The following is a 17333-nucleotide window of genomic DNA, read 5'->3' as shown; positions in this document are numbered from 1 at the left end:
TTCTATTGTGGTCCCTAAAGTGCTGTTGATATGTGTATTAATTAACATGCATTAAGCCGTTATTCATAGGTAATAAGGCATGAAGTCGATATGAACACATTAGCAGATGGAGGAGAAAGAGGAAGATGTATGACAGAGGGACCATTACACCATGAAGTAAGTAAGCAATATGAGATAAAAGCTATCAGCCTGAGAGGGAGAGAGCAGGAAATGAGTCAATTGAAATAAATTCATTAGGCCCTAATCTATGGATTTCACATGACTGGGAATACAGATGTGCATCTGTTGGTCACAGATACCTTAAAATAAAAATGGGCCTCAGGATCTCATCACGGTATCAAATGCAATTGTGTTTGTTGTCTGTAGCTTATGCCTGCCCATACCATAACCCCACCACCACGGGGCACTTTATTCACAACGTTGACATAAGCAAATTGCTTGCCCACACAATGCCATAAAACGTGGTCTGCGGTTGTAAGGCTTATGGTAGAGAAATTAACATTACATTCTCTGTCAACAGCTCTGGTGGACATTCCTGCAGTCAGCATGCCAGTTGCACGCTCCCTCAAAACTTGAGACATTTGTGGCATTTTGTTGTGTGACAAAACTGTACATTTTAGAGTGGCCTTTTATTGTCCCCAGCACAAGGTCCACCTGTGTAATGAACATGCTGTTTAATCAGCTACTTGATATGCCACACCTGTCAGGTGGATGGATAATCTGGGCAAAGGAGAAATTCTTACTAACAGGGATGTAAACAAATTTGTGCACAGAATTTGAGCAAAATAAGCTTTTTGTGCGAATGGAAAATGTCTGGGATCTTTTATTTCAGCTCAGGAAACATGGGACCAACACTTTACATGTTGCGTTTATATTTTGTTCAGTGTATAAGAAATAGAACAGTTATGTTGACAGATGAGCAATACGATATGTCCGTCATAGATGTACTGCGACATGGACAGAGAGAGCGCGGGAGAGAGAAATATGCTTGGAAGAAACCAGAGGAAACAGAGCAGTTAGGTGAGAGATATGTGGTTGAAGACTTGGATGTTGACACGTAGAGTTAAAACAGTGTCTAACCGTGTCCAGGCTCCAGGAGGAGACGGTCCTGATGTCTTTCTGCAGGTAGTGCCAGGACACCACACTCTTCATGCTGACGTGTAGATTGTGCCATAGAGACATCACGTTCTGGTACAGCTGCTCCATCCTACAACACATGGAATTACATTTCAATATACAGCAGGGTTAGGTATGAGTGTGTGTGTGTGTGTGTGTGCGCATCCGCCTGTGTGTAAGTATGTGTGTTGATCTGCTCATGTGTGTGCCTGCGTGCATGTCTATGTATGTGAACTGTGTGTGTGTGTGCGTGCACATTCGTGCATGTGCGCACGTTCATGCATTTGTGCATATGTGTGTGTGTGTACCTGCTGGCGGTGTCCATGGCCTCCTGGTTGGGCGGTGGCACGGTGAAGCAGACCGACGGCACCATAGCCTCGTTTCCACTGGGGCTGATCACCTTCCATTTAGTCCTCTGAGAGTTGTCCCCCAACACACACTCCTCACCTCGGCTGATGGTGATCTACAGGGGGGGGGGGAGATACAGATACACAGAGAAGGGGAGGAGGAGAGAAAACAAATGGAAACGTAAAGGCTTACGGCAACAAACAAATAATACAAACCAAAATGCAAACGTTCATGAGTTTAATGTGGTTAGCAAAAGCCCTAACAACTGAAAGAGAAACTCGAATCTACCACAAGAACCGTGCCATATTGAATCGAGCAGCCATTTACAAACCATGGGACTAGAACAGTATCCTTTGGACTGAAAATGGCTAGATGTGCCCACACTCATTACAATATTAGTTGACATCTGGCCAACAAATACAGAGAGCTAGGGTAGTAGAAGTTTCAATTTGGCATAGTACGGGTGTGGTTTCCGAAGTTCTTCATTATTGATTTTGTATTAAAAAAATAAAATGATAATTGTCTAGCTCAGCAAAGCGAGGTCTGTGCATCTAAAACAGCTTCCCCCGGCCCCACCCCCCTCTCACCCCATCCCCTGCACACACACAGAAACACTGCAAAGTAAATGTACAGAAAAGCTTACGACTGCGGCTAAACTAGTCTCGCTGACTGAGTAACCTGGGGGTACTGTTTTCAGTCGTGTGGTTACGTCACGCTTTCACCAACTGATCTGGGACTTCAGCTAATAATGGTCGTGAATCCAAACCGATATACAAGAAAAACTGCTCCTAAATCACTTGATAAGAGCGTAGAGTAACCAGGGAGTATTCAGCGTGCCGTGTACAAGCTGAGCGCTGAGGTGAGAGAAGGTGAACATCGGCAGTAATACCTGAACGTTAGCCTTGACAGCCCAGCGGACACACGAGAAGAAGGGAGAGAGGAAGAGACGGAGGAGTGAAAGATGGAGGGTAGGAAGGGGAAACGGTAGGATGGAGAAGACATAAAAGAGGGGAGAGAGAGATTATTTTGCGATCGTGTCATGAAGACCTTGTCCGGGCAATGTGTGTTTACTTTAAAGTGGCCCATAGTTGGTGTCAATGGAAAAGTGTGTGTGTGTGTGCGTGCATTTCTAGTAGTCGCAGATGAAGGAAAGGAGAATGGAGGAAGCCACTCATGACTATTGAGATGCACCCCTGCGGTAATCACTGCACCTCCACCAGACCAGAATGTAATGATACCTTGCACACGCCTTACTGGTCAAACCGTCCCAGTCCCAGAGAGAGTCACACAGCAAGAGTAAAATAGCTGTGTCCGAAGCCACCTCCTGTCCCTATGCAATACCACAGGAGTGGTAATGCAGATTCAGATTTTTGCCTGAGTCTGCACAAGTGGGAGAAATTCATAATTCCTAGCGTTTAGCTTCTCTGCTAGCATCCCGCAGCACTTTGGGCCTGGTTGTAGACAGGCTTCGCATGTTAATGTGAGCGTGAGGTGAGTGTGGTGTCTGTGGCCAAAAGGTATTCTCTTCTCATGAATCATTACTTGACTTTGGAGTGGCTACCGTGGGCTCTTTAACAAGTGTTGGCTTTCCAGTATGATATAATGGCATAATCTAATATTGCTGTGTTCTTAGCTGAAAAATAAAATCGATGAAAAAGGTCGAGCCATTAAAAAAAGAAAAATGCCATTTGAATGTCCCTATGAGCAGGATATGACGGTCAAAAAACATGATCATGAATACTAAGGAGAACTGAGCCCACTCTGCCAAAATCTGACCACTTATCTGTTCTCAAGCAACATAATAATGTCAAGTGATGTCATTGCAGCCTGGTAGTGCCACTAGACAACATTTCAAGAGCTCTAATGCAGCACTCTTGCAATCAACACCGTACATCTAAAACCCTATGTGGGGGACACAGTTTAAATTCACACTTGAATAATACATGCTATTGAAGCAACTAAACATGTTGACTGGGTCTATATACCAGAAATGGCATGGTGAAAGCAGCCAATGATGAAAGCTGATCGCTTGAAGATGCACCATATTGGTTTGCTAAGGTGTAGGTGGTGCTGAGAAGGGTTGTGCAGGGCAGAGAAGAAACAATTGGCGGAAGGATACAGTTAGGTGACCTGGGTTGTATTCGCTGGGGCACATAACAGAAAAAGTCCAGGCAGTTCCTCATTGTGCGACTATGTTTTCCTCCGTTTGGTGCCTAATGAACATGACCCTGGTATTGTCACGATAGTGTGGGTGTGGTGAGGGGTGCCGTACCTCTATCTGCCGGTAGTCACAGATGGCGCGGATGGGCGTGGTGCTTCCCAGGGTGCTCTCTGCGCTGCGGGGGCGGAGCTGCACCACCGTCTTGGCCCGGCCCACCAGGCTGGCCACCGAGCTGCGGTACTCAATCAGCTGCTCCTTCTCCTCCTGTGAGGTACAGCCATTGGTCAGTGAGGGTGTCAATCACTTAACCAATCAAATCAGTCAGTCAAGTAGTAAGCTTTTGTGGTACTGTGTGTGATCGATAGGCCTGGACTGTTACAGTATATACCACAATGACAAGTTAGAAGATAAATAACTGCCTTAGTGGAACACATGATAACACCTTTGATTAGGATCTATTTCCCTGTTTGTGGGTGTTGCTGCCTTGCTATGTTGTTGTCTTAGGTCTCTCTTTATGTGGTGTCGTCTCTCGTAGTGGTGTGTGTTTGTCCTATATTTATATTTGATGTATTTTTTTTTAATCCCAACACCAGGAGGACTTTTGTCTTTATTTTACCTTTATTTAACTTGGCAAGTCAGTTAAGAACAAATTATTATTTACAACGATGGCCTAGGAATAGTGTGTTAACTGCATGGTTCAGGGGCAGAACGACAGATTTTTACCTTGTTAGCTCGGGGATTCGATCTAGCAACCTTCCGGTTACTGGCCCAACGCTCTAACCACTAGGCTACCTGCCACCCCCTTTTGGTAGGCCGTCATTGTAAATAAGAATTTGCTCTTAACTGACTTGCCTAGTTAAATAATGGTTCAATAAAAATACAAAATGAAGGTTTAACAGAGGCTTAAGCTGAGCTAAGGGCCAGAGTGAGGAAAGCGCTAATATGACTTGCCCTTCAGAGCTTCAATTAACATTGAAATAGCATTAGCAACGGGTTAGCAGTATTAGAGGTGGACCATGAGCCAAGAGGCCAATACGGAAAACAAAATGGTGGCGGGAAAGAAACAGCCACTTCAGATACATTTTGGGATATAGCCATTGCTTATCCATTGATATAGCCATTACTTATCCATTGATATAGCCATTACTTATCCATTGTATTATTTGAAAGAATGTATTATGAAATGGAAGAATGAATTGTGAGTTAAATGGGTCGAGGTATTTTCATTAGTTAGAATAATCATAAAGGCATTGCATCTGTCTAACAGTGCTTTTGGTGGTTGTTTTCATGGAATATAGCAAAGCAGGCATCCGTCAAAGTCCTGTTTAATCTCCCCAGTGAGAACACACACACACACACACACACACACACACACACACACACACACACACACACACACACACACACACAGCACTGGAAATGTAATCAACCGCCTAGTGCTTAATACCCCGCTTCAGAACAAAAACACACATGCTGCCTCAAACTGAGTGCAGTGAAGTGCTCGTCATTTGGTATCTTGAAATGAGGCGAGCACGTATGAAACACCCCGAGACACGCAACAAACACATCTACATGTATATATCCTGAGTGGCCATCCATCCCCCCCTCCATATAAACCACGTAATCAGACTTCCTGTAGGAATGTAAACACGCAGTGTAATTACATTGACTTCTACAAGTATTATCACGGCCGCTAAGGGCACAACGCCTTTCCCTTCCATGACTGTTGACTTTTAATATCAGTCTATCCGCTCTAGTGTCTACACCTCGATCATTCCCCTGCAGCCTAGACCTGTGTCAGACAACCAGTCGCCCTCTCATCTCTCTGTCCAGGGAGGATACGCCCGCTGCTCCCAGTGCTTAGGCCCGCGGAGTCGTGCCCGCTTCCAAGTGTACCATGTGCTGTGTGTCGGGGTGCATGGTGGTGGCTGCGAATCAGCAGAGGCACACTAAAGTAGATTAGACGGGCCTACGCAGCGTCGATGAGGCAGCTTAAGACTTACAGTGTCAACAGCTAGCCAACGTCTACAGTATTAGCATGACATTAGCCTCAGCTAGCTGTAGATAATGTTACTAAGCGAGTCAGAAGTGTCGAGGTGACGTAGCTTATTAGCTTAAAATGTGGATAAGCTATAATCACGTGCCTAAGCTTTTCACTGGAAAATACCCGAATGATTAGAGCTAACTAGCTGTTAGGCTACAGAATTTGCAGGAGTTGAGGTGTTTTGACAAATTAGTGGGGTGCGTTTGAAGGTTTGGTCCAACAGCATTTGGGGGACTAATAGTCTAGTGAACAACAAGTGACAGTACCATAGAGTCTTGCAGCAGGTCCTCCAGCTTGCCCAGCCTGCTGTTCTTGTCACAGGTGTACTGTCTCTTTATGGTGTCCTGGAGCTGACGCAGGTACGTCTCGCAGTCCCGTGCGTCACTCACAAACTGACAGGAGGCAATACGAACGCAACACACAGAGATCAGCATCAGGACTAGATATGGAATCCAGAAACAGCTGCTAGATGAGATATTCTATATTTAACCTCTTTCTGTTCGCCTTATTTTCAGGTTTTAGAAGATGAAATAGCTTTACACTCCCAATTAAGGGCAAGTCAAAACATACATATGTAGTAAATAGACAAATTCATTTCATTTCATCTTATATGACGGTGTCTATGTGAAAAGACACAAACAACTGACATTGTAAAGGACCAGATGGGTATTGCAGGTATAACGTAATAGTACAAGGTATAACTTTGTAAAGAGACTTGGTTCAACTCTCCTACCTGGAAGTAGGTAGTATTGTCTTTGAGATGCTGCTCCACACACACACACAGCTGGCGCACCCACTGCCACTGGGTCTGCAGTGCTGCACTGTACGCCTGGGGAGATGGGGAGAGGGAGGGGGTATGGGGAGAGGGAGGGGGTATGGGGAGAGGGTGGGGGTATGGGGAGAGGGTGGGGGTATGGGTGTTAAGGCATCAGCATGCTTCAGTTCGGCTGGCATCTAGACAAACTCGTCTAGACGAACCAAACGAGCGCGCTCGCATACTCCCTTAAAATGCCTTTGTTTGGAAAAGAAAAAAATGTGATTTGTCCATTTTGAGATGCCGTAGCCAGTATACACTTCCTCAAAATAGTCTAAAATAACTCAAGAAATCTGTCATTAAATGTGATGTTTTTGCAGAAGAGATCTTAGTCGTGCAATTTTACATCTAACTAAGATGTTTGATGCAGTATTTTCCAAAAATGGCATGAAAACGAGTCGTCTCTCATTGACTGACAACAGAGACTTTATTGAAGAATCCCTACTGTTGGCCAAACACCGACACCAACTAATAGACTTTGACTCCGAACTTCGGCTTGCCTCCAGAAACAAATATGTGTGTGCCCGAACTACCAAGAAACCTTCAAAACGAACAAGAACGTCACAAAATGTCGTCATAATATTTGCACAAAATCTACCTAACTGTTTCGGCTGGGAAGCTTCCTGGATACACATTTCTCAAGCTCTTTATTTGAATCACAGTCAAGCTCCACAGTCTAAACATTAAGTACAAAATGTACTGACAATCTTATTTGGAGGGGAACATCGATAGCACCACTGTTTGTACTGATAAGTACCGTAGATGGAAAGCCAATCGTTTTGAAAGGCCATTGAACAGCCTTGATAGCTCTGTTGCTAGGCAACCTCACCTCCACTGTCTGTTTGGCCGGGTGGTTCTCCTGACAGAGCCGGTCAGCTGTTTCCTGCAGCGAGTGCATCACTTCCTGTTTCTCCTCCAGCTGTGACCTCATTTCCTGAGAGAGGATGACAGAGCATTCAGAGGAGCACCCAGGGGAATATCTATAAAAGAAATGTGTATTCTCTCTGTTTGTGTGTGTGTGTGTGTGTGTGTGTGTGTGTGTGTGTGTGTGTGTGTGTGTGTGTGTGTGTGTGTGTGTGTGTGTGTGCGCGCGCACGCATCTATCCCTGCCCACTCACGGCGTATAGCTCTCTCTTGGCATTGACGTTTGTATTGTTTTGACTCCAGTCGTAGGCCAGTTCCTCCTCTTCTCGCTCGTTGAGCCAGATGAGCTCCTCTGTACAGCGACACACAAACGCATGCAGGCTCTCCAGGCAGCGCAGACGCCATGACGAGAGTTCCTGTGAAGACAGGGGATGGGAGGAGGAAATGTTACTCGGTGTTAGCTCTATACGTCAACGAAGAGTTTCTAGGTTATTTCAGAGGCACACACATAAACGATCCCCTCGCTCTCTCTCCCACTCCCCAGTCAACTCCCTGCTGTGGAGAATCCATGTACTTCTACAGGGCTGATCAAGGGGCTGTGTGGTAGAAGCAGGTGCTTCTACCAGCTGCACTCGGTCTTTAACGCTCGCTAGCTCCTCTGAGCCTTCGGCAAGCGCAGTCACACCCTGATGGGATTAACGGAGAACGCGCACTGGGGTGCACACACACACACCCCCCCTACACAAACAATCGGACGCGCACACATTCACAGACGAAAAGAAGTCCTCCCACTCACCAGTAGTTTGCAGTATAGATGCTCTAGCTTGGCCAGAGTGTCAGAATAACTGCTCCTGAAGTTCGGAGAGACTTTCGTCTGAGGAGAAAGCGACATCAGAAGCTTAGTAAAACATTATCTGGCTCTTTCGACTAGGTTTGTGACTGCCATGTTGTCATGTACTGCATACGCCCAGGCCTATTCAGTGTCTGTTAATGTCTACTTACAGTATGTGTATCAGTACGTACAGTAGATCTTCAAGTGCCTAAGAATGTGTTTTAGAATGTATTAGTGTGTGTGTGTGTGTGTGTGTGTGTACCTGGTAGTTGCGGGCCTCCTTCAGGCTGTGCAGCAGCTCCTCCACGGCAGTGTGGATGTTCTGGTGGTCCTGGAGGTTCTGCTCTACAGAGGGCAGGTCCGCCCCCCACTCGGCACGCTCCAACACGTCCTGACGTACACACAATCAGTTCTACTCATCCATCCCCTTTCCCGTCCATCCATCCATCCCTCCAGGCCTCCCCATCTCCCTCCCTCTACCTAACCCCCTTCTTTCTTACCTGTGTCTCCTCCACCCATCCCAGGAGCTCATAGACGAACCGGAGACTTCCCTCGTCCTCCGAGGACGACATGGCCACCAGCTGAGAGCGGGACATGGGTCTCCTGAGCAACGCCGCCCCCATCGCCCCCACCACGCCGACTGCCCCCAGCAGGGTCTGGGCCCCCGTGGACAGGGAGAGACCACTGTCGCTCCCCCGCGGGGCCGTCCGGTCTCCGCCCGTCACCGGGGAGAAGTGGCCCTTCCTGTAGACGCTGGAGCACTGGAGCCGGAGAGAGACCAGCTCCTCATGTAGACAGGATGCTCTGTGGAGGAGGGGAGCAAACGTGTTAAAAGAGGACTTCAAAAAGACAAGAGACACCTTTTTCCTGTGACACACAGAACAGACATATGCAGTCAAGCTACGCTTCAGACGAGGTACAAAAGTGCATCAGCCACGACTCGACATTGGGTGTCACATTTACACCGATGCAGTATAACCAAGCCTAATTGATATGCCATTTGGCAAGCGCTTTCATCAAAAGCGATGTACAGTCATGCGTGCGTATATTTCTGACTTATGGGTAGTCCCGGGAATCGAACTCGCTTTCCTGGCATTGCGATCGACATGCTCTAATAAACGGACCTACACCCCCTCTCCCTCCACTGACCTGCAGGCGAGCTGCTCCACCTGGTAGTACTTCTCGTCTCGGAGGATGTTGAGGTCCAGGTTGAGCTGTCTGATCAGAACCTCACAGTCCTGCAGGTACAAACCCAGCTCCCTCTCACAACACACCGCCTCGCCACTCTCCACCAGGGACATGTCCTGCCGGAGGGACGGGGGAGGAGAGAAGGGTAGAGGGGGAAAAGGGGGACAGGAAGAGGAGATGAGGAGTGGTGTGAACAGCGAGGAAGAAGAGGAGGGGAAGTAAGAGAGAGGGATAGAGGGAGTGGGAGAAAGGGGATTGATAAGTGGTGAGGAAATGAGTGAGAGACACACTACACCATATTGAAAAAGGCATGTAGCGACCAGGTCTGGGGTTAATTGAAATTGAAGGAAGTCAATTCAGGAAGTCATTATAATTTAAAATATAAATATTGTAATACTTCTGAAATAATTGTCTTCCACTCCTCAGTTTATTGAGAAGTCATTGAAAATAGATGCCGTTTTTTCACATTTTGAATTATTTAAGAGAGAGAGAGACAGAGAGAGAGACAGAGAGAGAGACAGAGAGAGAGACAGAGAGAGAGACAGAGAGAGAGACAGAGAGAGAGACAGAGAGAGACGAGGGGCAGAGAGAGAGACAGAGAGAGAGACAGAGAGAGAGCAGAGAGAGAGACAGAGAGGGCGGGTGTCTTTTGGGTGAAATACCAGTGTGCCATCACAGCAGCGATATTTGTGACCTGTTGCCACAAGAAAAGGGCAACCAGTGAAGAACAAACACCATTGTAAATTCAACCCTTATGTTTATTCATTTTCCCTTTTGTACTTTAACTATTTGTACATAATGACATTTGAAATGTCTTTATTATTTTGGAACTTCTGTGAGTGTAAGGTTACTGTTATTTTTTTTATTTTTTATTGTTTATTTCACTTTTGTTTACTATCCATTTCACTTGCTTTGGCAATGTAAACATATGTTTCCTATGCCAATAAAGCCCCTTAAATTGAAATTGAATTGAGAGACAGAGAGACACAGACAGTGACACAGACGGTGACACAGACAGTGACACAGACAGTGACACAGACAGTGACACAGACAGTGACACAGACAGTGACACAGACAGTGACACAGACAGTGACACAGACAGTGACACAGCGGACCGGTAGCGTCACTCACAGCCTGTAGTGTGTTCTTGGCCAGAGTGAGTTTCTCCTCACAGTCCAGGGCAATGTTCTGGATCTTATTGGCCATCTGCAGCAGTAACTCCAGTCTGGAGGGACACACACACACACACACACACAGTATCAACACAGTGTCAACAAGCTCAAAACACTCATTTGGTTTGTCTGAAAAGGCACCCTAAATACTAAATAGTGCCCTACTTTTGACCAGGGCCTGTTGAAAAATAGTGCATTATATAGGGAATAGGGTGTTATTTCCTATACAGCCAGTGTCTATGGAATGGGTTTACTGTACAACCAGAAGACCTACATGAAAAATAACAGGTAATGACGTTAAGCCTCTAGAACAGTGGTAATGATGTTTCACACTAAAGTCTCTACAAGGGCAACGTTCTCACAACACAGAAGAGTACACATCGACGCAAAACAACTCCGGATCGTAATGAGACATCCTGTGTTTTTGTTGCAGAGATCTGCGCTCCTGCATCACGACCACGTAGCCCTAAGTGATGTCTAGAAGTACAGTGTCAGGGTTCGGTTAGTGTGCTGCGTATGTCTCCACAGCGGGCCGCGGGGCCTTCTCTCTCTAGAACTGCCGGTTTAAACTGACTCTAACAGCTGTAGTTTGGGTTAAAGACGGAATCCGCAGTGGGATGAAACGGCGCCACTGGCCGACCCCCACCGCCGTTGTTATTGTTTGCCGAGCTGAGAAGCGTTGTACAGCATGACCCCCCCCAAAAAATGGTAGTGCATATTTTGCTCTTCTATCGCGCTTGCAATGAGAGGGGAAAAAAACGTGTTGGCTGTCTGCAGTAACTTCTTTGTTGTTGTAATACGGCAAACAGAAGTGGCTGTTTCACCACTAAGGACTGCAGCTTCAAGGTTAGTTACAGGGTTAAGTAGGTCTGTGTTGCTGACCGCAGGGCCTCGGTCTCTATGACTACTGGTATAAACATAACTCAAACACTAGCAGCAGTAAGGGTTAAGGTCAGGGTCATGACCTCTCCACAGCGGGCCGCATGGCCTTCTCTCTCTCCAGCATCTCCAGGATCAGCTTGCCCCACTCCTCCTCCAGGTCGTTGGGGTGCAGGCCCAGGGGCAGCTTGATGCGCCCAAACTCCATCCATACCTTGGGAAAACAAACATATCGTTTTTACTTCTACAATACATATGCCTACATATTCTTTACTTTAACATACAAAATAATAAATGACACTTGAAATTCGGAATTCCGTGTGCAAAAGTACATGACTGAGTGCAAAGGACCCAGGTCTGGAAGTAGAAATGTTTTGGATGCTTGGGGTTGGGAGTCATCATATGCCATTGATCAGGAGTGTCAGCAGGAAAGTACAACCGAGGGGCAATGAAAGAGGATTTGATAAAGGAGGAATTATAGTTTGTTGTCTCAAGGCAGTGGCATGGGGTTGAAATGACCTGGTGCAGAGAACAGGGTGTTCGATAACACACACAAACACAGAGTACCCGAGAGACTCATGATGTACAGTGTGGACCGCTCGTGGTGGCAGAAACCAGGTCACCTCTTCACATCCTTTTCTCCATCTCACTCTCTCCATCTCTCTCTCTATCCCCTCCATCTCTCCCTCTATCCCCTCTCTCTCTCTCTCCATCTCTCTCTCTCTCCATCTCTCTCTCTCTCCATCTCTCTCTCTCTCTCTCTCTCTCTCTCTCTCTCCATCTCTCTCTCTCTCTCCATCTCTCTCTCTCTCTCCATCTCTCCATCTCCATCTCTCCATCTCTCTCTCTCCATCTCTCCATCTCTCTCTCTCCATCTCCGGTCATTGTTTATGAGTTTCAGTTTCCCACAAGACTCATGCCAGTCTAACATGCCATAATAGGATTTGATGTTGAAATGAGGCTGTGTCCTCAGGGGTAATGATACTTTAGTGTCTGCCTGGGGGATGTCGTTCAACCTCTCGGCCGGTAAACCGGTGTTCACCATCAACGTAGGTTTGCAGCTCCTGCTGTCATTTCATAATGCTTGTCGTCATCGAGCGGTCTCGATGCGTTTCAGAAATCTAAAGTCTCCCTCTCTTTCTCTCCCCCCCCCCTCCAAATCTTACCTCCAGCAGTTTGTAGAGGTGTTCAACGCGACTCTTCTCCAGCTCCTTGGCAGGGATCTCCGTCTCCTTGAAATGGACGTACTCATTGTAAAGTGCCTGTGGGACAGTGACAGGGTGTTGACAAGAGGTTAGATGTCAATAACAGACATTTTTAGATCAAGCAGAAGTGTTAATAGTTATCTGAGCCCAGAGTAGTAGAGCTGATCTAGGATCAGCCACCCCTGTCGATATAATCCTATTCATTAGGATCTAAACCCGCTAAACTGATCCTAGATCAGCACTCCTACTCAGATGCGATATAAACATGTATTTAGCATCTTTACCCACATCCTGTCCCCCTCATCCCCTTATATCCACTGCCTCCCTCTCTACCTACCCTTCCTTCTCTTCTTCCCTTCTCCCCATTTTTTATTCTCTTCCCTCTATCACCCTTTCCATCTCCCCCCACTCCCTTTCTTGTCCCCTTCTCTCCCTCCCCCTCAGCACCTTGAGCTCCACAGGGTCCAGTGGGAAGTTCTTGTTGGCCATGAGGGCCTTGTGCTGCCGGCTCCACTGGAGCAGCGTGGAGAAGCGAGAGCGGTACTCTGCCCAGCGGTGGTCCACCTCCTGATAGAGAGAGGGGGAAGGAGGAAGAGAGAGAGGGGAGGGAGAGAGCGTCAGCTGACTGTCAATGAACCAGTCTATCAATATACGTCAATGGCTGACTGCGATCAATGCAGTTGATTATTGGCTCCACAGCTTTGGCAACATGATGTCACAGACTGACCAACTGTACATTGACACTGGAACCGCCACTGTTCATTTGTAAATTATTATTATTTATTTTTATCACAAACAGGAACGTATTTAGAGACGTTTTACAGTTTTTCCCCCACCCCACCTATTCCTAACCTTCCAAGACAATGTGCTATAGGATGTTGGTAGTCTGTCTGTCTGTCTGTCTGTCTGTCTGTCTGTCTCTCTCTGTGTGTCTCTCTGTCTGTCTGTCTGTCTGTCTGTCTCTCTGTCTGTCTGTCTGTCTGTCTGTCTGTCTCTCTCTGTGTGTGTCTCTCTGTCTGTCTCTCCTCTCTCCTCTCTCTCTCTCTTCTCTCTCTCTCTCGACAAATGGATTAACGGGCGATAATTGCGCACCTTACTTCACAGTCGAATTGGAAATTAGGCCTAACTGAATGACGAGGGTGAAGAGGTTGATTTCATTTAGAAAGACAACAGTGTAAACGATGAGTGCGTGTTACGCCCATTTGTCAGGAGCAAATCATTTGACCGCGCGCCTTGGGGGTTGATACCGCTCTCTTTGACGGTTTTACTTTGTAGAAATATGCTGCTACGGGACTGTTTTATTCGCTCTAACTCTATGACTAATCCCGTTTATTGTAAGGGAAACGAAAATATGCTGTGTGTTGCGGTAGGCCTTCCGGATAATACAAAACATATCCTTGACTCTATCTAACTTCATGAGCGGGAAACAAAACCATGCCAGTCAGCCTGCACAGCCGGACCCATCGACACCGCACCTAAACTACACCTAAACTACACCGAAACTAATGTCACGCGTAATAAGTGACCAGATTAAAAATTGGCAATAATCTGCTGAGCATATTCAGTTTCTATGACACTTACCTTTGTCAAATCACGCACATAATTCAAGAGAGGTGCAGCTCTTATTTCCAAATGTCCCTTTTCCCAAGAATATCTGTGCTGTCCATGTGTTCAGCACGACTACTAGCGCGGCAGCACTGCTCTGGCTACTAATCAAAAACTAGTAACATAATAACTTCAAATGTAAATATGCTAATTTGTCGCCAATGGACGATAGAAACCAGACAGAAGCTGATACTGGTGCATGTGACTTCACTGAACGATGAGGAAGGTGAAGAGGGTGATTGAATTTAGAACAAAAGTGTAATTTCGATGAAGAATTGTGGCCGGTCTAATCATTTTATTATGGAACGCTGGAAATTGTATATCATTTCCGCTGGGAGAGTCCAATCAGATAGTGAGTACAACATACAATGTGTGTGTAGTTCAAAATGGCAGGCTGGACCAAACGAATGGACGCACTGACAGCATTGCAAACGCTTCAGAGTTTAGATGAGTTGGAGTCAGATGTAGGATCAGATATCGAGCTTGAAATCGACGTTGCTGATGAGAGTGTTCCATCTGATTCTGAGGTTGACTTCGAGCCTCCGCAGAAAAACACTGAACATAGCCAACAGACAGTGAGACAGGACTCTGGGAAGGATGGCACGGTGAGACAGGATCTGGGGATGGCACGGTGAGACAGGATCTGGGAAGGATGGCACGGTGAGACAGGACTCTGGGAAGGATGGCACGGTGAGACAGGAGTCTGGGAAGGTGCACGGTGAGACAGAGTCTGGGAAGGTGGCACGGTGAGACAGGACTCTGGGAAGGATGGCACGGTGAGACAGGACTCTGGGAAGGATGGCACGGTGAGACAGGACTCTGGGAAGGATGGCACGGTGAGACAGGACCGGTGGCAGGAGTCTGGGAAGGATGGCACGGTGAGACAGGACTCTGGGAAGGATGGCACGGTGAGACAGGACTCTGGAAGGATGGCACGGTGAGACAGGACTCTGGGAAGGATGGCACGGTGAGACAGGACTCTGGGAAGGATGGCACGGTGAGACAGGACTCCTGGGAAGGATGGCACGGTGAGACAGGACTCTGGAAGGATGGCACGGTGAGACAGACTCTGGAAGGATGGCACGGTGAGACAGGAGTCTGGGAGGGATGGCACGGTGAGACAGGACTCTGGGAAGGATGGCACGGTGAGGACAGGAGTCTGGGAAGGGATGGCACGGTGAGACAGGACTCTGGGAAGGATGGCACGTGAGACAGGAGTCTGGGAGGGATGGCACGGTGAGACAGGATCTGGGAAGGATGGCACGGTGAGACAGGACTCTGGGAAGGATGGGCACGGTGAGACAGGACTCTGGGAAGGATGGCACGGTGAGACAGGACTCTGGGAGGATGGCACGGTGAACAGGACTCTGGGAAGGATGCACGGTGAGACAGGACTCTGGGAAGGATGGCACGGTGAGACAGGATCTGGAAGGATGGCACGGTGAGACAGGACTCTGGGAAGGATGGCACGGTGAGACAGGACTCTGGGAAGGATGGCACGGTGAGACAGGACTCTGGGAAGGATGGCACGGTGAGACAGGACTCTGGGAGGGATGGCACGGTGAGACAGGACTCTGGGAAAGATGGCACGGTGAGACAGGAGTCTGGGAAGGATGGCACGGTGAGACAGGACTCTGGGAAGGATGGCACGGTGAGACAGGACTCTGGGAAGGATGGCACGGTGAGACAGGACTCTGGGAAGGATGGACGGTGAGAAGGACTCTGGGAAGGATGGCACGGTGAGACAGGACTCTGGGAAGGATGGCACGGTGAGACAGGACTCGGAGGATGCACGGTGAGACAGGACTCTGGGAAGGATGGCACGGTGAGACAGGACTCTGGGAAGGATGGCACGGTGAGACAGGACTCTGGGAAGGATGGCACGGTGAGACAGGACTCTGGAAGGATGGCACGGTGAGACAGGACTCTGGGAAGGATGGCACGGTGAGACAGGACTCTGGGAAGGATGGCACGTGAGACAGGACTCTGGGAAGGATGGCACGGTGAGACAGGACTCTGGGAAGGATGGCACGGTGAGACAGGACTCTGGGAAGGATGGCACGGTGAGACAGGAGTCTGGAGGGATGGCACGGTGAGACAGGACTCTGGGAAGGATGGCACGGTGAGACAGGAGTCTGGGAAGGATGCACGTGAGACAGGACTCTGGAAGGGTGGCACGGTGAGACAGGACTCTGGGAAGGATGGCACGGTGAGACAGGAGTCTGGAAGGATGGCACGGTGAGACAGGAGTCTGGAAGGATGGCACGGTGAGACAGGACTCTGGGAAGGATGGCACGGTGAGACAGGGCTCTGGGAAGGATGGCACGGTGTGAGACAGGACTCTGGGAAGGATGGCACGGTGAGACAGGACTCTGGGAAGGATGGCACGGTGAGACAGGACTCTGGGAAGGATGGCACGGTGAGACAGGACTCTGGGAAGGATGGCACGGTGAGACAGGACTCTGGAAGGATGGCACGGTGAGACAGGACTCTGGGAGGGATGGCACGGTGAGACAGGACTCTGGGAGGGATGGCACGGTGAGGACATGACTCTGGGAAGGATGGCACGGTGAGACAGGAGTCTGGGAAGGATGGCACGGGTGAGACAGGAGTCTGGGAAGGATGGCACGGTGAGACAGGACTCTGGGAAGGATGGCACGGTGAGACAGGACTCTGGGAAGGATGGCACGGTGAGACAGGGACTCTGGGAAGGATGGCACGGTGAGACAGGACTCTGGGAAGGATGGCACGGTGAGACAGGAGTCTCTGGGAAGGATGGCACGGTGAGACAGGAGTCTGGGAAGGATGGCACGGATGAGACTGGAGTCTGGGAAGGCTGGCACGGTGAGACAGGAGTCTGGGAAGGATGGCACGGTGAGACAGGACTCTGGGAAGGATGGCACGGTGAGACAGGAGTCTGGGAAGGATGGCACGGTGAGACAGGACTCTGGGAAGGGTGGCACGGTGAGTAGAGCAGGACTCTGGGAAGGGTGGCACGGTGAGACAGGACTCTGGGAAGGGTGGCACGGTGAGACAGGACTCTGGGAAGGATGGCACGGTGAGACAGGACTCTGGGAAGGATGGCACGGTGAGACAGGAGTCTGG

At 48.5% G+C, this 17333-nt stretch overlaps 1 protein-coding gene across 21 annotated transcripts in view; it reads right to left on the bottom strand.

The window, feature by feature from the left end:
* The window catches only part of LOC106588461 (microtubule-actin cross-linking factor 1, isoforms 1/2/3/4/5), a 278087-nt gene that overhangs the window by 109769 nt on the left and 150985 nt on the right, over positions 1–17333 (bottom strand). For all 21 annotated transcript variants that reach the window (XM_082969975.1, XM_082969977.1, XM_082969979.1 and 18 more), the window contains 15 exons: positions 13071–13190; positions 12585–12680; positions 11505–11632; positions 10499–10592; positions 9329–9483; positions 8680–8983; positions 8442–8570; positions 8144–8221; positions 7602–7763; positions 7313–7417; positions 6403–6498; positions 5936–6061; positions 3737–3889; positions 1425–1579; positions 1081–1207 (listed from right to left, as the gene is read on the bottom strand). In XM_082969975.1, coding sequence (XP_082826101.1) covers positions 1081–1207; positions 1425–1579; positions 3737–3889; positions 5936–6061; positions 6403–6498; positions 7313–7417; positions 7602–7763; positions 8144–8221; positions 8442–8570; positions 8680–8983; positions 9329–9483; positions 10499–10592; positions 11505–11632; positions 12585–12680; positions 13071–13190 — 2028 coding nt within the window. The remainder of the gene's footprint in view (positions 1–1080; positions 1208–1424; positions 1580–3736; positions 3890–5935; positions 6062–6402; positions 6499–7312; positions 7418–7601; positions 7764–8143; positions 8222–8441; positions 8571–8679; positions 8984–9328; positions 9484–10498; positions 10593–11504; positions 11633–12584; positions 12681–13070; positions 13191–17333) is intronic.

Source organism: Salmo salar, chromosome 27 (assembly GCF_965601325.2).
Source record: "Salmo salar chromosome 27, fSalSal1, whole genome shotgun sequence".
Classification (NCBI taxonomy): Eukaryota; Metazoa; Chordata; class Actinopteri; order Salmoniformes; family Salmonidae; genus Salmo; species Salmo salar.
This window is presented reverse-complemented; position numbering and strand designations above follow the sequence as displayed.